General features: G+C 40.7%; 1 protein-coding gene and 1 pseudogene across 1 annotated transcript in view; both read right to left on the reverse strand.

The window, feature by feature from the left end:
• Positions 1 to 24,810, reverse strand: part of Akap10 (A-kinase anchoring protein 10) — a 63,335-nt gene that overhangs the window by 19,321 nt on the left and 19,204 nt on the right. Inside the window, exons 5-12 of the mRNA NM_001114606.2 lie at positions 24,619 to 24,717; positions 19,494 to 19,578; positions 18,647 to 18,770; positions 15,321 to 15,457; positions 12,100 to 12,244; positions 9,259 to 9,432; positions 5,296 to 5,405; positions 1,156 to 1,238 (exon numbers count right to left, since the gene is read on the reverse strand). Of these exons, the coding sequence (NP_001108078.1) occupies positions 1,156 to 1,238; positions 5,296 to 5,405; positions 9,259 to 9,432; positions 12,100 to 12,244; positions 15,321 to 15,457; positions 18,647 to 18,770; positions 19,494 to 19,578; positions 24,619 to 24,717 (957 nt within the window). The remainder of the gene's footprint in view (positions 1 to 1,155; positions 1,239 to 5,295; positions 5,406 to 9,258; positions 9,433 to 12,099; positions 12,245 to 15,320; positions 15,458 to 18,646; positions 18,771 to 19,493; positions 19,579 to 24,618; positions 24,718 to 24,810) is intronic.
• On the reverse strand, positions 2,178 to 2,278 carry LOC120095356 (U6 spliceosomal RNA; annotated as a pseudogene).

The raw sequence follows: 24,810 nt of genomic DNA on the forward strand, positions 1-24,810 counted from the left end.
AGCATCACGTGATAACTGGGTGTGCTAGTGTGTGAATGCAATCCTAATACTCTTATGGGAAACGCACACACCACACACTCATTTTTAAACAACACACACACACCCCACGTTAAGGAGAGAAAAAAACAAGCTACATTTAAAAACAGATAAAGCACAATGGAAAGCAGTGCTATTAAATCCAAAAGGAAGACTAACAACAGCTTCTATTTTAAACTTAATAGATGTCCTCTGAATGGATTTATATTTGTTCCCAAAATTTTCCTGTGTGAACCAATTATTTGGAACTGGAATCAGTCTCAAAAGACTTTTTATGAAAAAAGACTTGGAAGAACCAGGTGTGGTGGTGCATACGCACCTTTAATCTCAGAACTGAGGAGGCTGAAGCAGACAGACGCATTTCTGAGTTCTAGGCCAGCGAGGGCTATAAGGAAAAAAAGTGGGGACTGAGTGGAAACAGACAAACTTGAGGGGCCGAGGAGTGGGCTCAGTGGGCAGTGCTCAAGGTGTTTAGCCACAGAGCCTAAACAAACAGTCAGGTACAGCAGTGCCCCTCTCGATGCCTCCCTGCCCATGAGGGGGTGGAGACGGCTGGGCTGGGAGGGATTAGCCAGCCAGCCTAGCTACATGTGAAAGGAAAAAAGAAAAAAGATTTTAGTCTAAATCTTTTTTTTTTTTCCGGAGCTGGGGACCGAACCCAGGGCCTTGCGCTTCCGAGGCAAGTGCTCTACCACTGAGCTAAATCCCCAACCCCGGTTTTAGTCTAAATCTTAAGACTTCACCAAGCCACTCACTCTTTTGTTACAGACTGTTAGACAAAGGCTTCGGATTTAACTTATTATTTTCCATTCATATTTCATAATAATTTTCAGTAACTGAGGAAATTTAATAGATTAAAAGGTCACAAGATCAACCACAACGCCTCCCTGGACTCTCCTACTGCTATGCTTTCTGTAGTAGCAATGTCAAGTTCAGTAACTTTTTATTCAAAGGAAGAGATTTTTGTAGAGGTGCACAAATTCCTCTCACACACGTATAATCTATAAACACAGAGTAAAAACATGGTAGTTACAACCATTTTAAACCTTAATCCTTCACTTATAGTTAGTATCTAATGTGAGCAAAAGCTTAATATAAAAAATAAGAACTACATACAACCTTTCGATTTCTTCACATCAGGTTCAGGCTCAGACTCTCGGATGAACTGCCCCAAGTCACTAACTCTCCCAAAGGACATCTTCCTAAACACAATGAAAAGACAAATGTCATTTCTAAAATTCTAAGCTTAAATAGCTTATCTAAAGCTCGAAACCTGGAACCACAGCTCATAATGGTTCAAGTTATTCAAAGGAGGCTTATTTGAAATAGAACATCTTTTCATACAGACGGAAAGACTTGAAGTCAATGGAATTCCTTTAAAACCTTAAAAAGATTTATGAAATATAATACTAGGTGATTTACAGTTATAAAATTCATACAGAGAATAGGCACAAGACTAGTCAAGACAATTTTGCAAAAGAAGAAATAAAAAAGTCTGATTTGCTCTGTATGATCAGACTATATGACAAGTCCAGGGTGAAACTGTGTATGCCAGCACAGCTGAGGCCCTGGGCCCCATCTGAAATACTGAGGACCAAACAAAGCTAAACCAACCAACCAAACCCATCATCCCCTAAACTCATGAAGGAAATCACTACACAGAACAAAGTCGAATATTACTTGTTGAGCAGTGGGCAGTGGACAATGCTGTGATGGAGTTTACAGTGATTACCTGAGTGACTACAGCAGACATGCTTATGTGCGCTTACTGCAACAAGCTTATCTTTTATTTAAAAACAAAACAAACATAAACAACACAACTATCTGTAATTACAATTTAAAAGAAGAAAGAATGTGTCCTAGTTCCTATGTATTCTTTTACTTTAGAAAAGGGGTCTTAACTTACAGATACTTTTCTAGGCATTCTCATCTTATACATGCCATGGATGTGTCAGTATACCAACAGACACAAATGCACTTGCATTGGGAAAAGCTTACAGAATATACACTTTTTCAATTTCATTCATAAGTATTTATTCCATTTTGAGTATATGGCAGACACTATGCCAGGAACACATCTTGCTTTTTCTTATTGGATATTTTATTTATTTACATTTTAAATGTTATCCCCTTTACTGGTTAAAAAACGCTTCACGAATTTGTGTGTCATCCTTGCACAGGGACCATACTAATCCTCTCTATATCGTTCCAATTTTAGTATATGTGCTGCCGAAGCGAGCATACAATATACATTTTTAGATAAAAATACTAAATTAAACATTGTACAACTGAGACTGGTGGGAAGTTTTTATTTGTTTTGTTTTTGTGAGACAGGGTCTCTAAGTTCTGGCTGTCCTAGAACTTGCTAGAGAGAAATATTTGCCTCCCTCTGCTGTAACAAAGGCTTCCAACTGACTTTCTTAAGTCAGGTTCTAAGTAAATAAACAATTCCATAATACTAAAGACCTCATTTGGACTTTGTTCAGGTGTGTGCGCATGTGCGCGTCTCTGTCTGTCTGTCTGTCTGTCTGTCTGGAAGTCAGAGGGTTGATTTCAGGTGTCTTCATGGATCATTCACCACTGTATTTACTACTGTCTTACATTTGTATCCAATGCATTTATATATGTACATGGGGAGTGGGAGGCTCATACAACTTGACACTTGTGTTGGTCAAAGGACAAGTGACAGAAGTCAGTCATCTCCTTCTACCATGTGGGTCTCGGAGACTGAACTCAGGTGGTCAGGCTTGGCAGCAACTGCCTTTACCTGCTGAGCCATTTCACTGGCCCCATCCACATTACTTTTTGATCCAGGCCTCAAAACTGAACCTTGCTTGAGTTTGTTGATTCAGTCAAACTGGATGGTCCAGGGATGAGCCCAGGGATCCTTCTGTTTCTCCAGTCTGAAAGGAAAACCACCCTACACGTCGCTTTTTATGTACGTGTGTGGATTGCACAGCAAGTACTTTATCTACCATTTTTAAAAAGTCACTATGATTGCTAAACATTACTTAAAAGCTAGACAGGCAAGATGGCAGGTGAGTTAAAGGCACTTCCAGCAGCAAGCCTGGACACCAGAGTTCAAACCCAAGTAACAGTGAGAAGACGAAAACAACTTAACAAAGTGGTGTTCTAACCTCCACGTTTGTACCATGACACGTGTGACCACATATACACATAATCACACACACACAATTTTAAAAAGTTACTACCAAGTTGACACAGCCAATGTGCACTTTCAAAGACAATGTGATTAAAGTTTTTGTTTTCCTTCAAGGTTATTCATAGATTTCCCAGTCATCCAAAGGCCACTGTTAGTTTCTGACAAAAGCATTAAGGCCTGGGGAAATCCCTTTCACAAGCTGCTCAGATCAAGTAGAGCACAGGGTATGTACTGAAGTCTACACACGTTTATGTGCTCATCAAGCACACCAAGGGTAGGGTAATGCACATACACAGAGCAGGGTTTATGCAGGCACCAAATACACCGAAGAAGGAAGTCACTGTGTAAGTTATTTCAGAACATCAAACATCTTACTGTCTTTTCATTCTAGGCTGAAAAGAACAACTAAGTGCATTCTCAGATACAAAAACATAATTCAGTTCCCTAAGTATTAACTATGTAACACTCAAGAAATCTCAGCATCTTTTTTTACTTTTTTTTGTTTGTTTCTATTTTTGATTTTAAGATCAAGACTTTAAAAAAGCTAAAATGCCCAGACATGGTGACACATACCTCTAACCCCAGCCTTTGGGAAGCTGAGGCTAGCAGATCTCTGTGAGTCTTGTCTATGTACTGAATTCCAGACCAGTCAAGACTACATAATAAGGCCCTGTCTCAAAATAAGTAAGTGAATAAATAAAACAGGCCAAATGCAAATCAGATGGAATGTGTCCAGCAGACAGCCGGGACCTCGCTGTGTAACTATGACATCATCGACAGGGATGCAGGAGTGGATATGACATCATCGACAGGGATGCAGGAGTGGATATGACATCATCGACAGGGATGCAGGAGTGGATATGACATCATCGACAGGGATGCAGGAGTGGAGTACTGATGGGACTGGCCAGTGCCCAGTGCTTCCTAGACATCAGACACTATTTTACATGCTTCTCACGCATTACTTCATTTCTGTCCTTTGGTGAGTTGGAGTGTTACGTCTGAGTCACTAGAAGCTGAGTAGCATGCCTCGACACAGAGCTGAAAACTCAAGAAGCCCTCCATGGCCCTCCTTTAAAAACATTTTTTTTGTAAATTTATTGCCATGTATGTGTAGGATGCTGTCATTATGCATCAAAGCATGTCCAGGATAAGGCGAAGCCTATCATTAGATGAGAAGGAAGGGAAGGTGGGGAAAAAGTCTAGGAAGGAGGGAGGAGGAGGAGGAGAAGCGGGGAATCAAGATGGAGACAACGGTTCAGGATGATCCAGATCCAGGTAGACTGAGTCGATTTTGTCTTGTCTAGGTAGGCAGTTTATATCTTTATTAATTGGCAGTGAATTTCTTGTGTGGATGTATTGTGGAGTGAGAATTTAACATATAAATCTAATTGTTAAATTACAAGTTTCTAGAACTTTGATTTTACCGGGCTACAGGGGATGTGAGCAAAATTCCTGACAGGCAGAGAGAGAGCCTGGAGAGGGCGGCAACAGAATGCTTTGGGCTAGCGTGGTGCCACAGTAACGGACCTCGAAATGCCATGTGAGTGTCAGGCATGGGAACAACCTTCCAAGGGGACAGTGTGAGAAAGCGGCTGGCAGAGAGAGACGCCAGAGCACACGGGTCCCGAGGATCCATGCAGAGTGGGATTGATTGGGTACCGGTAGCCAGCGATTGGTATGTGTGTGAACTCAGCGATGCATGTGCCACGGCATACATTGGAGTTCAGATGAAAACGTTGGAGAGTTGATTCTCTCCTTCCACCATGGTTCCAGGAACTGATTGAACTCAGGTTCTTTAGGCCTGCTGGCCCCAGAGCCACCTTTTTTGTTTTGTTTGCTTTGTTTTGTTTTGTTTTTTCAGACAGGATCTCACTGTGTAATCTTGGCTGGCCTGGAATTCACTATGGAGACCAAGTGAGCCTTGAATTTACAGAGATCCATTGGTCTTGGTCTCTTGAGTGCTGAGATTACAGGTAAGGCACAATGCCTGGCTTCCTTTTAATGACTATATTATATGGCATGTGAAAATGCCGGGCATTTACAGTTTTTAACAAATGTAAAGATGCTAAATTCTACACATGAGTTAAGCTTACCCGGCGTATGTCCGTTGATATAAAGATTCTGGATCCAGGCTTGCAGCATCCACAACTATTGCTTCATCAAAGTTTTTCAGAATTTTAATACTGGCTTTTTTCACACTAGACTACAACAGAAATTATAAATTAGTAGTATGTTATTAAAAAACAAACAAACCAGTCCTAAGTTTGGAAGACAAGAGACCAGTATAAGGTGGTTTGGAATATGCCTGTTTCTCTATCTCCTTCCCTGGGGAATGTGATGGCAACAGTTCTGAACCCTCTCTACAGTTACAATGGAAGGAGGAAAGACAACACACACAAATGTATTTGCACAGCGAACCTGCCATCCTCAATGACCGATGCTGCAATGCATATGCTGCCCTCAGACATTATCTTCCTAATATATAAAACTCAGCCAGCTGGGCATTTGTATGTTACCTAATAAACACAAAGCCCAACCTTTACAGGGCATGTGAATGCTTTTAATTTTCAATGAGGCATGGTAGTGCAAAGGCAAGTAGATTTCTAAGTTCAAGGCCAATTTGGTTTACATAGCAAGTTCTAGGCTAGCCAGAGCTACATACTGAGAGCTTGTCAATTAACAACAACAACAACAACAACAACAACAACAACAACAACAGTAACAATAATCTCTATAAAGCAAAAGAATAAAGTAAACCATTTCTCTTACACCATATATAAAACCAACTAAAATTGGTCAAAAACCTTAATTCTTAGAAGAAAATAAACTTGCAAGTCTACTTTAGAGTTGACAATGACTTTCTTTTATGTATATGAGTATTTATCTGCATGTATGTCATTGTACCATATGCCTGCCTGCCTGCCTGGTATCCTGAGAGGCCAGAAGAGGGTATTGGATTCCCTGGAACTGGAGTTACAGAGTACTCTTAACAATAGGCCATCTCCCCAGCACTTACCCTAAGCAACTCTCTTAGCCAAGTCCATCACTATCCTCTGTCTAATTGATGGTATAGGTTAGCATTGTGCTTGCTATATGAAATTTATAGTGAGAGGGGGGTTACACACAAGTTTCCTTAACTTATAAAGCATAATTCTGTTTCAAGGAAACTTATCTAAGACCCATTATGAAGTTACTTTATAGCAATGGGAAAATTATGAATGTATTATCAGTAAGCTGTTGGAGAAACACTAGATAGAGACCTCTGGCTCTACACTTCCTATGTGACTTTATTAAAACCAATTAACTTAGAAGGGTAGGGAAGGCTCTACCTCCTGAGAACAAGTGACTGTTGACTCTACAGCCCCATCTGTATCATCCCTCCAGGACTTAGGAAAGCTGGCAGAAGAGGCACAAGAAGAATGGATGAGCTGAAGGATGAGGAGGAAAGCTATAAATGCTTCTTCTGCACATGACTTGGATGTTGCACCTGTGGACTCACAGCTACAGTGGCTACTCACAAAGGCTTGACCCAGCAACATTCCACCATGGATGGTTAAAGGGGCTCATAAAGAGTTGTAGGCAGTTAAAGTTGAAGGAAGATGTGGAGTCCTAGCTCTCAGTGACATCCACAGACATACTACCTTCACTCAAGCAAATACTCCCTCATCCCATTCTCATATGGGCAATCCTGATTAAATGGACAACCCTACTCACAACAAAAGGACATAAGAATAGGAGGGGACTTAGAAAGAAGAAAGTTGATGGGAAATGAAAAAGAAAAAAAAGAAAAGAAAAAGAATGACAGAGAGGACAGAGAGAGAGAAAGGGAGAGAGAGGGGGAGAGAGAGGGGGAGAGAGAGGGGGAGAGAGAGGGGGAGGGAGAGGGGGAGAGAGAGGGGGAGAGAGAGGGGGAGGGAGAGGGGGAGAGAGAGAGACAGAGACAGAGACAGAGACAGAGAGAAGAAAAAAATGTATTAATTATCTGAGAAGGGGGAAGGGTGAATGCCTTTAATCTTAGCACTCAAGAGGCAGTTAAGTGGATCTGTGAGTTTCAGGCTAGCCTGGTCTACACATTCAAGTCCTGGGAAGCCAAGGCTACATAGTAAGACCCCGTCTCAAAAGTAAATAAAAGTTTAAAAGACACAACTTTACAAGGAGGGGGTAAATGGGAGGAGAGAGAGAGAGAGAGAGAGAGAGAGAGAGAGAGAGAGAGAGAGAAAGTGTGTGTGTGTGTGTGTGTGTGTGTGTGTGTGTGTGTATAAAATGGGAGATTAATATATATGGATAAAATTTCAACACACTGAGGTTGGGGATTTAGCTCAGTGGTAGAGCGCTTGCCTAGGAAGCGCAAGGCCCTGGGTTCGGTCCCCAGCTCCAAAAAAAAAGAACCAAAAAAAAAAAAAAAATTTCAACACACTACATACATTTAAAAAGTCAGTTAACTTAAAGTGGGTTTTGTGAATTGAACTCAGGTTCCTTAAGTGCCTTTTCTGACTGAACTATCTCCTGGTCCTCAGTTAAATTCTTTTTCCCCACGGGGAGAGGTTTAATGAGAGAAGAGTAGAAGAGTGGAAAGGCACGTGCCGGGGGGGGGGGGGCATTGAAGAACAAAGAGCAAGAGGGGGTAAGAGGGGAAAAAGAGAGGGGTAAGAGCCTCAGTTATATTCTTTTTTTTTTTTTCTTTTCTTTTTTTTTCAGAGCTGGGGACCGAACCCAGGGCCTTGTGCTTGCTAGGCAAGCACTCTACCACTGAGCTAAATCCCCAACCCCCCTCAGTTTAATTCTTAATGCCTCCTTTTCACTTGCTGTCTTGATGATATCCCACTTCCTATGATTTTTATGGAGAATCAGGTAAGATATGTTATCTAACATTAAAAAAAAAAAAAAAAAAAGGAACATAGCATTCTAGTTCAAAACAAACCTAAAAGTAGTAAGGAAAAAAAACAACAACGAAACAGAGGAGCAGGTAAAAGCTCACCTGGCAAGCCCGAGGGAGGATATGTGTTAAAATCCTAGAACCTGGAACCAACTACTGCAAGCTATCCTCTGGCTTCCACACTTACAATGTTACATGTGTGTACCTGCACTCATACACATCATACACATAATGTTTTAAATAAATTAAAACAATCTGAGTTCACTAGTAATAAAAAGTATCTTACACTCAGTTATTAAAATTTCACAAATTATAAAAAGAGCTCTTCAGAGCTTGATGGTTGGGCTGAAGAGACAGTAAAGTGCTAAGGTCCATTCCAGGGCCCACACAGAGAATCTGGACACGGTGGAGTGTGATAATCCCAGACGATGCCCTGAGTGAACAACCTGAAAGAATGTGCACTAGCGACGTGAGCATGGCCATATCAAGGGCCACAGTGCTTAGGGACACTGACAGCTGTATGCAGAAAATATCAACCACAGTGGCTGCTCTCTGGATAACTGTAGCCTGAGACTACTGAGATTCAGCTATATATATATAAAAAATTCCACCTTCTTGATTAGCAGTGTATAATAGATATACTGAATTTCTGGGCTGTGAATGCATCGCCATCAAAGTGCACAGCCCACCTGATCCCAGCTTTTCTGTATATGCCACTGTCAACACAGTCAGGTCAATCCAAAAGCCACGCAGGTCGTGGCAACTGGGGAGGTAGAGACTGGCAGATTCCTGGGTCTTGCTGGTCAGCCAGCCTAACCTAATATTAAGTGCAGGGCCAGTGAGAGACCCTGTATCAAAAACCAGGTGAGTAATGTCTGAGGACTAGCATCCACGGCTGACCTGTCCTCTGCACGTTTGAACATGCACACACATATTACTTGGTCACTAAAAAGAAAACCATGTTGTCAAACAGATGAACAGCTTTAAGGAAAGAACATGATACTTTACAATGCAGTATAAACCTAATTACTATTGAGAGTCTGACTAGAATTCACAAATAAGCTGACTTTATTTTCTTCTATCTACTACTTAAAACATATGAATGGGATCTGGTGCTGGCATTTGAAAGAAAGGCTCCCTATGCCTCCCATCCCCCTGGCAGACTGAAATCGGCTAATACCTGAGCAGTGGAGCCATCGGAGCCGCCTGAGTGAGACTCCTCAGGAAGGCAGACAGAGCCATGAGCAGCCAATGAGACATTCCCTCCCAGAAACTCATCTCCTCGAACTGAGTGGATGAGATCATTCAAATATTTGTAATAAAGATTGCTGGACAGAAAACCAGGCAAAAAGACCTGAAAGAGGAAAAACATTTTAAAGATGAAAATAAAATACATCCAGTAAAGCTATCTTTGATTTTAATTCTGAATAATAAGAAATGTTGAGCTGAAGAGATGGTTCAGTGGTTAAGAGTTTGAACTGATTCAAGAGGACCCAAGTTTGCTTCCCAGAACCCACGTCAGGTGACTCATAAGCACCTGCAGGGAGATACATGAACACCTCCAGCCTCCACAGGCATCCTCACCCAGGGAGACAGACCCAAACCCAGACACGAAACTAGAAGGAAATCTTTAAAGAATTACAAGGAGTGCGATTGCTAAGTTTAATTTGAACCTTCAGATGTATGTCAAATGTGCCTACCAGAGGGATGTTATGGATTTATACTGTTGGCTGTAGATCACCGGTATCCACAACAAGCTTCTCCATGCTGGTTTCCTTATCACTAGCAGCGCTTGCTGAATGAATGCCAACTGTGATGTTTCATGCTCATCTATGAACTATGAATGGTGCTGAGTAAGTGCTCACTTATCATTCCCACTACAGACTTCCTGCACAGCACTTAGCACAACTGTTGGTATGTCTTTCTGTAATTAAAATGTCTTCTGATAGACATAAGTTCCAGAGGTCAAAAGCCCCATTACCAGTATAACACCAACACCAATAACTAGTATAGACATATTCAACAGTATTTGCTGAATACATCACTTCCTGTTTTTACTTTTCTTTTTTTCAATTTATTTATTGTTGTACACATGAACATGTATATGTGCAAGTAGGTGTCATATGTGCAACATCCCACATATGGATGTAAGAGGACAAGGTTCAAGTGTCAATTCTCTGCCTCTACTATGTGTTCTGGGAACTGACCTCTGAGAACTCCTGCCAGCCCTTCTCTTTGCTGTTTAGTATGTCAGTGTGTGATCCTCAGGGACTTGGTCTCACTGGTCTGGAGACCAACAGTCACTATGTCCTGGCTGGACAGTGAGCCCCAGGGATCTCCTGAGCCCAGGGGTATTTGCAGATGTGTGCCACTCAGCATTTTCTGAGTTCCAGGAATCAAAAAAGTCCCACATCTCCTAGTTTTAACCATTTACTCTTTCCACCTATCTGAGAGTGCAGGCTGTGTGTCAACACACCCAACTGTATCTTGTTTTTCTCTGTATTTTATTTCTGATTAAGTTTATATCTTTTATATTTCACCAGACCTGAACTTCCCTTTAAAATAAAAAAAAAAATCCATTTTAATTATGAAAAAGTTACTACCTTGGGTTGTTATTGATACTTGTCTTTAATACTAATTCTTTTAAATTTAGTTCTTTTTTGTGTGCATGTGTATGTGTATGTATGTGGAAACCAGAGACTAATTTTGGGTTCTTCAATCACTTCTCCATCTTACTTTTCAAGACAAAGTCTCTCACTGAACTTGGGGCTCACCAGTTGGCTGGATCTTCCTGTGCCTAGGTCCTCAGGACTAGGATTACAGAAGCCACCTCTCCATATCCAGGGTGCTTAAGAAATTACTGAGGACCATGAGGTGGCAGTGCACACCTTTGATCCCAGCACTATGGGAGGCAGAGGCAGGTGAATCTCTTTGAGTTCCAGGCCAGCCTGGTCTACAGTGTGAATTCCAGGACAGCCAGGGCTACACAGTAAAACTCTGTCCCAAAAATACAAAATATAAAACAAAAACAAAAGAAACAAAGAGAGAAAAAAATGAAATTAGAGGATACTAACAAGTTTGACTAAACTGTCTCCCAACCATCTACGTTCAGTATTTGTGTGCATGGCATTTCATAAGTGCTCAGCCAATCTTTCTTCACCTGGATAAGCATGGCATGTTTCAGTGACAAACTCACGAGTTTTCCCGGAACTCAATTAAACTCCTGATCAATCTGTTCTAATTCATTAGAATTATTCATAAATGTTAACACTATTATTAAACTGTTAGTGGTATCTCAAGAGTGATCAAAATACATAAAGTTAGTGTTTCAATCTTGAAGATCAATAGATATTTGGCAATTATTCAGAAATTAATTTTGTCTCATACTGCTGTTATAGCTAAAAAGTTAATATTTTTATTTATTTATTTATCCACTTATTCATTTATTTATTTATCTATCTATCTATTTAATGTATATGAGTATATTGTAGCTGTCTTCAGACACACCAGATCTCATTACAGATGGTTGTGAGCCACCATGTGGTACTCAGGACCTCTGGAAGAGCAGTCAGTGCTCTTACCCACTGAGCCATCTCTCCAGCCCCAATAATTAATGTTTTTAATGGGATGGTCATTAAGATAATAAGCATTTTTATCATTATTTTAGTACTGTATAACTTTGATGTTATTTCTACTTTATAGATGAGGAAATGGTATTAGACGTTCAAAAAGAGCCTGGGCCACTTAGCCTACAAAAGCAAGGTTAATATACACCAAGTCTAGATTCAAGTCTCTGCTCTTAATCACTCTGCTGTACCGTTTCAATTTCTCACAGTTTTAATACATTCTCAGAGTTCCACAAGAGTCTTCCGGGGACATGTTCTTTCTTTGAAAAGGTCAAGCCCTTCTCAGGAATCTGCTCAGGGCGGGGCTCTAGCTTTGCCCAGTCCGGCAGTCCAGTCCTGGTCCCCAACACACAAGTAAAACTTCTCAAAGTTTAACATTTGAAGATAGTGGTTACCTTCTCCATGGTTGTCCAGGCCTGACGTAATGGGGTTGTGAAACAGTTAGGAAGTGGCCCACCTTCCCTGCAGATATTAGATTCGATTTCTAATCGCACAACATCATCAAATCCAAGGGGGTGTGTGGCTTGGAGGGAAAAGTACCTATGGCAAAGGATTCAAAGTGTAACCAAATTACACACAAGATTGAACAAAGTCTATCCTTACAGACACTTATCTGGGGCTAAGTGACTCCATTTCAGACCTTCAACTGCAGAACCAGGTAAGAAAAGGGCTACTGTGTAACCTTTTACTGATTCTCAAGTCCTTTAGAAAACCTGCCACTTCTCACCTGTCTTCCAAACATCTTCAGTTCCTATCTAGCCAACTCTGCAGCTACTTGAGTTGTGAGTTAGGTTATACAGAAGCAAAGAAACCAACCAGCTACACATACTCAACAGGCACCTATTTTCTCTTTAGGACCTAAATAGGAGTTTGTAAGAAAAGTTTCTTAGCTAAGACCCTATCGTTTTCCCTGAAAAGAGTAACAAAGATTTGTGCACAAGATAATAGTGAAACACACCACCACACCTACGAAGCATTGTAATAATCACATGGGAATCCGAAATAAATAGTACTAAAGGTGAAGTGGATGGATTTGGCCAGGGTTAACTCAGAGGACTTGTTGATAATTTAAAGCAGAAAAGAAAAAGAAGTTGATGAGAACCCAAAAGAGTTTGAACATAATGGGATATAATATAAATAATGTTTGTTACTTTGATTATACATACAAAAAAGCAATAAAAGCAAGGAAAAAACTTTCACATCCTTTAGAGCTCTTCATCTCCATCTGTGGCAGACACACAGAAGGGGTAGTGATACATACAGGAAATGGATAAACAGGCAGGACATGAGAAAGTCCAACCCCGACCACTAACAAAATAATAGCACCCATATGACGACTGTCAGTCTTGGGAGAATGACTTCCAAGGTGAAAACAGGTCTGCTCTGAGCAGTTACAGTGCTCCAGTCTGGACTGAGTGGGGCTTGGGCCACTGCTCTGCTCCAGTGTTCACAAACTGTTCTCTCTTTATCAGCCTTTACATAACAAAAAGCACATCTCCTGTGCTATAGGCATGGAGTTAACAATAACTCTTTTTTTTTTTTTTTTTTTTTTTGGTTCTTAATTTTTTCGGAGCTGGGGACCGAACCCAGGGCCTTGTGCTTCCTTAGGCAAGCGCTCTACCACTGAGCTAAATCCCCAACCCCAACAAGAACTCTTAAATTGAAGAGTTTAACTTCCAGGCACCCAGAGCAATCTTCAAATATGCATTCTTCCCATTGCAACACCCATCACTCTCTTTACCCAATACCTCTTACAACCCAGCACAGCAGGGTGAGCACTGGGCTAAAGTGAAGAACTAGGTCTTTATGGAGTTCCACCACTACCTTGCCCTATGACTGACTTTGAGATTTTGAGACGGGACTTAGTTCCTTACCTTCAAAACACAAAAATCAAACTAGACATTTAATCTGATTTTCATCAGAATTATCTAGAATGTTTTCAAATAAATAAGCATGCCCAAGTCTCCCCATCAAACCTGCTGAATCAGAATCTAAAACACAGGACTGAAGCAAATTTTAAACAAGGTCGTAGATATTTTTTTAAAGATTTACCTTAATTATGTGTTTGGGTGTTTTGCCTGCAAATGTGTCTGTGTACAACATGGGTACCTGGTCCTTGTATCCCCTGGAACAGCAGTTATAGATAGTTGTGAACTGAAATGTGGGTGCTGGGACCTGAACTCAGGAAGAGCAACTGTTGCTCTTAACCACTGAGCCATCTGACCAGTCCCTTGTAGATGAACATTATGCAGACAGGTTGACACAAGTCTGCAGGCCTGTGCTTAGCATCCACTGGTCTAGACATTCCTACCACTTTCACTCTGACATCACAGAGTTCTTGCTTTTATTATTTTTTTAATGTGTGCATGTATTGTCTGTTTGAATGTGGGAAATGTATGCACAGGTGCCCCTTGAGCCAGAAGAGGGTGTCAGATCCCCTAGAGACGGAGTTGCACATGGGTCTGAGGTGACTGACATGGTGATGAAGCAGGAACTGAGTCCTCTAAAGAACAAGTGTTCTTAGTTGCAGAGTCACCTCCCTAGCCCTCAGGCCTGTGGAATTCTTTTAATCCCCAAGGCCCCCCTTTACATTTGTATACGTATACAAACAACAAATTTCCTCACAAAAAAAGAAAGGACGAGTGTAAAGAATGAATTGAATTTTGCCAGGCAACAAGACTATGGTGTCGGAGCTGGCCCCAGTCTTATCATTTGCCTGAACAGATATTTTAGTTATATTTACAGTAAGATTTTTCTTCTTTCTTTTTTTTCTTTTTCTTTTTTTCGGAGCTGGGGACCGAACCCAGGGCCTTGCGCTTCCTAGGCAAGCGCTCTACCACTGAGCTAAATCCCCAACCCCTTTTCTTTTTTCTGATTTCTTGTCTTTGGTGAAAACTAATGACACCAAATTGGCTGGAGTAGTCCAGAGGCAAGTCACATGTTTATGTGCACGTGAGCATATATGTATTTTATTACTACTATTTTATGTGTGTGAGTGTTTTGCCTGCATGTGTATCTGTGCACCCCGTACAAGCTTTGTGCCTGAAGAACCCAGAGGACATCAGGGCCCTGTAACTGAACTTACAGTGCTTATGACTGGGCACGAAACCAGTTCTCTTGCAGACTAGCAATACTCTTAGCAGCTGAGCCATCCATCCACAAGGCGGGACTTTTAATCAACCCCCTAGCCATGTCCCCAAGCAGCCAATGCCACTGCCTCTTCTTCTTCCTCCTCTTCCTCCTCCTCTTCTATTTTACATGAGTATACTGCCTATGCTGGGAACTGAACTCACTACTCCTGGAAGAGCAGCCATCTAAGCTAAGCCATCTCTCCAGCCCTTCAATTTATCCTTAAGGATGTAAACCAAGTTTCTGTCTGTGAAGCCCTTCTGAGCACCACACTTTGGTCCTGCTTACCATAAAAAACCTTAATTTCCTTAGCAGGGACTTTTGTTCTCCAAATGGAGAGCTCTGTATCTATCCAACCCAAATCAGCTTTTATGCTATGTCCTGTGGACTCATTTGACAGCAGAAATGGACGTTATGCAAAGCTATCATCACAGTGCATAGTGAATGTTCAAAACACCCACTGAACACACTGACCAAACAAACTCACTTGTCATATAAAATCATGGCATCATTCTGTGCCTCCTGCCCATCATACTGGCCCTTTTTGGCAGCAAGCTGAGACTGGAAATTATCCGCTGCCAACCAGAATTGTAAGATATTCACTGCATCTTCTTTTTCCATGTACTAGGGAAAAAAACACAAAAGAGTAAGTCAAGAAACAGTGCCCTCACAAACTATAATTTCTAGGTTGTTAGCAGTAAAGTCAAAAGGATCCCCTCCACTCCACAGACTGCAGCAATACATAGAAACCTGAGGTAGACAAGTTTTAAGAATTCTTTCAGGGGAGAGAAGAATAAACAAAATGACAATAAAAACACACACCAGGCACAAGGAGATGCAAACTTCAGGGCACTGGAGCAAAAATTAAACAAATTTGGACTCATACTGCCTCACCAGTAATGACAGTGAACTAACTGAACTAATTCTTTTACACCTAATCACAGCTATCATTCCATAAGAACACACAGACACTCTACGAGGACAGTCTGAACAAATACTGATTCCAAGTATGGTCAAAAGGGAAAAGATGAAAAGCAAGTTGAAGTTTAGCGTACTTTTGCAAAAAGGCACAGTTCAAGCATCTAGGTTGCTACTTTGCTAAGTGATGCTGGGAACCGGGAACCTAGGGCCTCCTAAAGGTTAAACAGAACCTACCACAGGATCTTTATAATAGCCATTTGTTTTGCAACACAAATATTTTCATTTGCTAAAGTTTAACAAGCAGTTATATAAAGCTGTATGCCTTACCTGCTGTGGGTGGATGCTGCTGCTCCCGGAAGCCATAGGTTATTAAACCAAATCTAAGGGCCATACTGGGCTAGCTTCCTGCAAGCTGTTGTGTAGAGAGGCCCCAGGCCCTCAAACAATACAGGCAATTGCCACTGCAGCTGTTTGCTCACCAGTTCTAGATGGTAAGACCCCACTGCTGAGAAATCACTTTGGTCACATGACATGAAAAAAAAATTAAGCTGGAAGTGGAATGGAAGCTTCTTCCCTGCTGGTTAGCCCTTATAAGTTGGAAGGCACCATGCTATGTGCTGGGAAGAATTGTTATATGGCTACAGACTCTTAACACTCCTGACCAGCCAGGCAAGATGTACCCACTGCTACCAGAATGGCAGTCTGTTATTGTGCTAACCAACTGTTTTCTGGTTATACTTGATACCCATTTCAAAGGAAGGAATCTACCTTTGTTACTTTAAACCTAATCACAGGGTCATGGCTGAGAAGATCAGAAGCCCTAGTAAGGAAGTTATGCTACTGTTTTGCTAAATGGATATGGCTTGCCTGTTAGGCTGCCTTCTAAATGACATGTTCACACATATAGAACAGAGCTACTGTCACTTTTAATGAGAGTTTTTGTTTTTGTTTTGAAACAGTCTCTTTATGTAGCTTGGCTGGCTTAAACTCACTATGTAGATCAGGCTAGCTTTGAACTCACAGAGATCCTCCTGCCTCTGCCCCTCCAGTGCTAGGATTAAAGGTACACAATACCATGTCTGGCTTCTTTTTGCAGTGGTTAGTGGTGACTGCAGAGAGCCCATAAATAACTACTGAATGTGCGACTATAAGTGGGACATCTGTGTCACTCCTCCACAGCTCAAGGAACACAGGGAAGAAGAGTCAGAAAGAATTAAGGAGTAAGAGCTGAAGAGGGGACGAGTGATGCCCAGCGCTGAGTTCCAGGTACACTGTGTACACTGTGGCTGTTCCCCACTCAACTCGCAGCAGCTGTGATCACCTGCAAAGATCTCCACAAACTGCGCCCATCAACAACTCTGTTGTGGAGGGGAAGGGCTCATAGGAATACATAACTCCTTAAGGATTTACACAATTTAATGATGGATGGGGGAGGGAGAGACATCTTCACTGGTAAAGTCAATGGCAAAGTGTCCATGCTTTTGTAAACAACACTAATGAAACTCACTGAGGGACATGCACACATTCACAAAAAAAAATAAATAAATAAAAGAGAAAAGAAAGAAAGAAAGGAAGAAAGGAAGAAAGAAAGAGAGAAAGAAAGAATGAAAGAAAGAAGGAAGGAAAGAAGGAAGGAAATAGGAGAGCCAGTTGAGAAAAGAAGGGATAGGTAACAAGGTATTTGTGTGACTATAATCAAAATACATTATGTATAATCTATGAGTCTGTCATAATGAAGCTCATTAATGTTTTATATATGGTAGTAAAAACTTAAAAAAAAAGACTTTAATAAAATGAATAAATGTTAGAAAATACCATGTATGTCTCAAAGATATGAACAGATTCAGTTTGCTTCTAACAACTAGCTAAAAACAAATGACGATCGTGGGAAATGTTACTTTTCTTTCTTTCCTCTGAAACCTGCTCTGCATTGACTGCAGTGGAATGCAGTAGCCAATTCTACGGCTTTATTTACTTGCTTTTATTTAGCATGTACATGAAGTGTGCATGGGGCACCTGTGCTGTGCTCCCTGTGAACGTAAGAGGGCCAGAGACTGACAGCAGATGAGCTCCTTTATTGCACTCTATCTTTTTTTTTTTTTTTCTTTTCTTTTTTTCGGAGCTGGGGACCGAACCCAGGGCCTTGAGCTTCCTAGGCAAGCGCTCTACCACTGAGCTAAATCCCCAACCCCTATCTTATTTTTTGACACATGGTTTCTCACCAAGCGCAAAGCTCAGCAGTGAACTGACTAAATAACTTGCCAAGGCTCCTGTCTCCAATTCCTAATCCTGAGCAAACTGATGTATGCGGCCATTCCAACTTTTCCCCATGGGTTCTATGGATCTGAACTCAGGTCCTCATGCTTATGCAGCAAACACTTCAATACTGAGCTATCTCCCCAGCTCCTGCTTATCTATTTTTGAAATAGCCCAGGTTGTCCTCAAACTCATTATGTAGCAAACAATGGATAACTTAAATTTCTGATCCTCCTGCCTCAACCCTAAGAGTGCTGGAATTACAGGTTTGCACCACCATGCCGAGTTTCATGTGGTGCCCAGGACTGAACCCAGAGCTTTGTGCACACTAAGCAAATACTCTGCCAACTGAGCTACACCCACCTCCAAGTCTACGGCTTTAAAACAGCTCAAACTATCTTTCATATGGTATTTTCTTATAGTATAGCTAAAGTACTTTTCAAAAATTAGGGTTATTTTACACTGAGTTTCCTCTTTAATCTGGTAAATATGCCATTGAAGTACTCTCACATTAAGTACAACCTAAAACAACCACTTTGCAAATGAGTTATCTCTTTTATGTCACTTTATTTAGACAGGGTCCAAGCATGGAGCCGGAATGCTCTAGCACAATATAAAAGAAAATGCAGAATTTACCTCAGAAAAATAAAAGAGGGCTGACTCACAGAAGAGAATATCAGCCAGGTAAACAGTCCCACTGGTCAGCACTTCAATCTGGTATTTACAGAAATGGTGACTTCGCAGAAACTCACTAAAGTGCCTGCACATGAACAAAAAGAAAATATTTGAGGGAAAGATCAAGGAAAGAGCATAACTGGAAAAAAAATACTCTTTCCAAAACTATTCCTAGTCAATGTTTTTTTTTAATATGTTTTTTTAAAATCTGGTTTTTCAAGACCTGGTTTCTTCCTGTATCCCTGGCTCTCCTGGAACTTGTGTAGACCAGTGCTGGGATTAAAGGCATGTACCACCACAGCCTGCCTTTATTCCCATAAAATCTTAGAGGCTTAGGTCAAGGCTACCTCATTCCCAAAGTGCTGCTCCCGATTCCTTTCAGCTGAAAGCCATGTAAGCCAATCTCTCAGTCAGTTTGTGGCTTTCTTCTGATAGTTATATCTACTACCTTGTGTTACAGTAACCAAAAAATACGGCCTCTCTCTTTTATTAAGCTGTAACTTCCTTCAAGGCAGATGGGAGTAAAAGAATGAACATATAAATTTTTAAAGGCACACAACAATAATCTTAAAAAGTCTGGAGACAGTTTACTATGTTATTTAGTTACAGAGTATAAACTGAAAGCATGAACAAAGCCGATGTTCATCTGAAAACATGCATTACTAAACTAGAAAACCCTCAGTTATATACCACAGTCTCCATCACCCCAGTGACTTTGTCCAAGTGCACTGCTTTCAGTTGAGTAAAGTCCATTTTCCAACCAGGAGCCAGAATCCCCAGGAATGCTAATGTCAGAGTATGAACTTACTCTTGCTCCATTGCACTAAAGACTACAGCCTGTGCCAGAACGAAACAGTTGGGATCCACCTGTCCATCTTCTCCACAAATCTTTGCTGTGAAAGAAATAGCAATTGAATTTCTACTAAATTCAAGCTATATCCACTTTAAATAAAATTGGGAAATAATAGTTAGGGCATACAAATGAGGTTTCCAATGGAACTAAAAGGGCTAGCAAGATGGCTCAGTAATGCTTGCTGCCAAACCTGATGATGACTCAAGTTCAATACCCATGTGGTGGGAGAAGAGAACCAATCCCATAGATTGTCATCCAACCTCTACTGTGACACATGTACCACCCCCCGAATATATAACTAAATAAACATCTAAATAAAAGAACGGCAAGAAAATGTAGGTACCATCTCGGGACCAGAAAAACCTTTTGAGGTATGCATATGGAAAACAGGTCAAAACACTGAACAAGAAAGCATCTCTATACATTAAATTACTCCAAAACCAGAATGAAAAGGCAAAAAAAAAAAAAAAAAAAAAAAAAAAAAAAAAAACAAAAAAAACAAAAAAAACAAAAAAAACAAAAAAAACAAATGGGCACAGGATGAGAAAGAGACCAGTGTTAACAGAGAGAACTCAAGTTTGGTTCCTAGCACCCATGTCAGGTAGATCATAACCACACAGAATTCCAGGTCCAGGGAATATGACAGCCTTTCTAAACTCCACAGGCACCTGAACTCAAATGCACATACCCATACACAGAGATATGTACACAACATAATTTGAAATAATAAAATCTTTTTAAAAGTCAGGATATGAATGACAAAAGTTTACCATCAATTAATGGCCCACATTCCAAATAAAGACTGAGCTAAGGACATGACAGACGACTCCAAAAGAACAGAGGTGGGTGGGTGGGCACCTTTATCATTACCCAGCCAACAACCTGTTTTCTTCTATTTAAAGACAAATAACAAAAAACATAAAATGGCTACTGTGAAGAGATAAACTGGTGAGTTATCAAATGAAGCAGACAAAACAAAAATCAACACAAGATCGCTTCAGCAATTATACATATATTATATATAATATATGTATATATAATGCTAGAGCAATTATATATAGATATACATATAGATAATATACATACATACATATATACATAGTAACCATTTAATAGCATATGCTTAAGCAAGCATGGGCAGAGGAAAACTTATACCACTACTAGTGTACACAGTGTATCTTCTACAGGACAACTTGGCAATTTCCATATTAGCTTTTTTCTGGGGGAGAGGGGGCAAGCATTATGTAACCCTGGCTAGCTTTAATTCTTTGAAGACCAGACTAGCCTCAGATTTATAGAGATCCATGTACCCCTGCCTCTGGAACAATAAAATATTTTTAATCAGCAGCACTATTTCTAAGACTGTAACCTACTGAACTATGGATTTAAAAGTTTAGAAGTGTGAGTTATAAAGAGAGCTGCCTAATGTACATCATTAGAAAAACCCTGAAGCGACCATAAGGGCCAGCTCCGCTCAGTCCCGATCTTTAGGGAGGTTTCTGGAAACTTAAGGGTCAGTCCCATCCTGATCCCTTTATTCCCCACTCTCTAGACCATACTCAGCTGTGGTATGAATGTGTGTGTGGTCTTTAACCATGTTCCTAGCAGTCTGATCTTAAACTTCTTGGGAGTCTCTGGAGTTATGAGTCTTTATCATACGCTTATAAGATAACCAACATTTAGGAACACCTAGAAAGCTTCAGGCAAGAACCTGGTCACCAGAATGACTGGGGCCCATGACCATAGCCTGTTGAGAGGGTTAGGATTTTCAGTGAAGGGGACTGAAGTTCAGGTACTCATACTCGGGGCCAATATTTATGCTCAGCCCACAAAATGAAGCCTCTATTAAAACCTAAAGTACAGAGCTGAGAAAGAGGAGTTTCACATTAATGGTCATCCAGAAGGTGATGTGCATGTGGAGAAAGCACGAAGCTCCATGCTCCTTCTCTAATTTGCCCTGTACATAGTTTTCCATTGACTATGGACCTGCATTCTTTCTAAATAGCCTTTATAATAAATCAGAAAGTTTAACTATTTTCCTAGATTCTACAGGCTGCTCTAACAAACTTATCAAACCCAAGGAGGGTTAATGAGAGCCAGCAATGCAGGCTGCAACCTTCTTAAAAAAGAAAGTCGTGTGGGACAAAGACCTCACTCAACCTGTAGAATCTGAGGCTATTTCCAGGTAGCCAGTGACAGAACTGAATTGACAAAGATGACATCTGAGTAGCATCTGCTAGAGAATCATATGCTTAACTGGCTGTTGATGGGGAAGGCTCCATGTATCTGGGGTCACAGACCAGTCTCACAATTGTCAAAGTACAGCAGGAAAAGCGAACTGTTTCCTATATTCTTATTATAGCATGTTTCTCCTTAAGCATCTAGCACCTCCTCTATTCTCTCTGCTGAGGACTTTGTTTCATACTTCACTCAAAGTCCAGAGCAATGAGAAGATTAGGACCCTCTCCTGTCACATGGGTCTTCACCACCCCAGAGCGCATTTGTTCCTATCACTCAGATGAACCTTTTTTCTTTTTTCTTAATTACTGTATGTGTATGAGTATTTTGTCTGCATGTCTATATATGCAGTATGTGCATACCCGGTGCTCAAGGAGGCCAGAAGAGAGCTCACTAACTGGAGTTAGACAGTTGTGAGCAGCCATGTGGGGGCTGAGAATTGCAACTGTGGTTCTCTGCAAAAGCATCAAGTACTCCTAACCACTAAGCCACTCTCTAGCCCAGATGAACCACTCTTGCTCCTGTCTGAGCAGTCTCCATTCCAGCTCTGAAATCCCACTGTTTTTGCCTCTACAAGGGCTCTTCCCTCAAGCTTTTATGTCAGTGGTCTCTCATTTTCATCAGCTGCCAGGAGGGTGCTAAGCACAGACTCCTGTTTAAATGTGATTACCCACTTTGTGGTTGTAATATCCTTACTTTAGAAGCAAAGCCAAAGATCTTGTTCCTTGACTTAACTCTTCACAGCAATATAGCTTGTAAGAATTTTCAATACTTTCTGCTCCATTCTTCCTATTTTCTTTAAATACTCTTTTTCTTTTTTCTTTTGAGATGAAGGTCTCACTATGTAGCGCTGTCTGTCTTAGAACTTAGTATGTAGACCAGGCTGACCTTAAACAGAAATCCACCTGCCTTTGCTTGATGAGTGCAGGGATTAAAGGCATGCACCACCATGTTCAGCCCTTTGAAGACTCTTAAAATTAATTTACTCTATTACTAATTCTTAATTCTGAATTCTTAGTGTTCATCTTATTTAATGTAGCAGCACCACTGAACATCTTTCCCTCTCCCTAAAACTCTATTTTCACCCATTTCTACCCCTAAACAATGGAGTTGCAGCTATGCACAGGCACATGCAGATCGTCCCCCAATTTTTTATCTATTATTTTACAAATCAACAAATTGTTTAAGGTGTGTTTATTTTATGTATATGAGTGCTCTATCTGCATGCATATCTACATGCCAGAAGAGGGATTAGATCTTATAGACGGTTGGAAGCCACCATGTGGTTGCTGGGAGCTTCGTCAATTTAAAAAAAAAATTACTTTATGTGAATAGATGTTTTGCCTATTTATTTTTGTGCACTACATGCATGCCTGGTACCCTGAGGCTAGAGAGGACATCAAACCCCCTAGACCTGTGAGCCACTCACTGTGTGGGTGCTGGGAACTGAACTCAGGTCCTCTGAAAATGGAGCAGTCCTCTTAACTACTGAGCCATCTCTCTAGTCCCACAAAGAGTTTTCTTTTTACATGTTTTATTTCTGTTGGGTGTGTGAGTATGTGTGTGTTTTTCATGTGTGCAGGCCATAGTGTTCCCCAGAGTCACAGGGTACTGAGAACTGAAATGGGGTCTTCTGGGACAGCAGGAAGTGCTCTTAACCACTTAGCCCTTTCTCCAGTGCCTTTTCTCCACAATTTTAAAGTTTGAGGCAGAAGAAATATAGCTATTGACATAGTTTTGCCTATGCATACATATGTATGATGGAAATACATTTTTGAAATGTTTGCCTCAACAACTCTGAAATTTAACTTTTTTATTCTAGTTTTTTATTAAAATACATTTTTTTAAAAAAAAGTTGGCCTGTCAACAAAGAAACAAAGCACAAACAAACCCTAATGCCGTGTCCTTGAAAGCACTACCTGCCCTGTCACTTTCAAGCTTCCTTATTTACAAACTAGTAACTGCAACTGTATTTATTTATAACAAGAGACTCTTATTCAATACATGGAAAGTCCTCAGAATATTGTCTAAGTCTTACGGAATAGTCAATAAAAATGTTATTTTTGTGCTTGCTATTATTGGTCCCACTCCAAGATTCTGAGTCACTATGCAAGAGAGAAGTGAGCTAAAATCAGATAAAAGTCCCTTAGATGCTAGAGATATGGAAACGCAGGAAAGAGTATTTACTGATCTTGCAGAAGACCTAGATTTAATTCTCAGCCCCTACGTGGAGGCTCATAATTGCCTGTAACTCTAGTTCCGGAATCAAATGTCCTCTTTTGACTTCTGTGGGTTCCTGCATGCACATGGTGTACACACACACACACACACACACACACACACACACACACACACACACACACACACACACACACAGTGTCAGTCTCAGTCTCTCTCTCTCTCTCTCTTTCTCTCTCTCTCTCTGAGATGGTTCAGCAGTTAAGAGCACTGTTGCTCTGGCAGAGGATATGGGTTTAGTATCTGGCCTCTATGAGCTCTTGCACTCATGTCATACCCATCAATTCATGGATGCACATATGTATACACATAAAAATAGTAAATTTCTTTTTGGCTGAGTGTGGGGGTACATGCCTTTTATCCCAACATTCAGGAGACAGAGGCAGATGACTCCCTACAAGGCCAGCCCTCTCTTCATAGAGTTATAGGCCAAGCCATGGCTATATAGAGAGACTCTGTCTGGAGAAAAAAAAAAAAAAAAAAAAAAAAAAAGACAAAACAAAAAACTTCAATAATAATGGTAATTAAAGATTAAAAAAAAAAATCTCCTTGTCAGTAACCAAACTAGTTAGTTCTTTCCCCCATTATTTCAAGTATTACTTACCTATGATGTCGTTTCTCATGGCTTCTGTAATTGGTATTGGTTTAGCAGCATCTGGAGAGATATATTTGGTAAAAGTATTCACTGCATCTTGTTCTATACCTAGAAGAGAAGAGGAGGACAACTTCAAAGCCAAAATGCAATTTGGATCCCTGAAAAGGACTGTGTTCATGTGTTCATAACAACAGGGTGCTG

The sequence above is a fragment of the Rattus norvegicus genome, chromosome 10 (genome assembly GCF_036323735.1).
Source record: "Rattus norvegicus strain BN/NHsdMcwi chromosome 10, GRCr8, whole genome shotgun sequence".
NCBI lineage: Eukaryota > Metazoa > Chordata > Mammalia > Rodentia > Muridae > Rattus > Rattus norvegicus.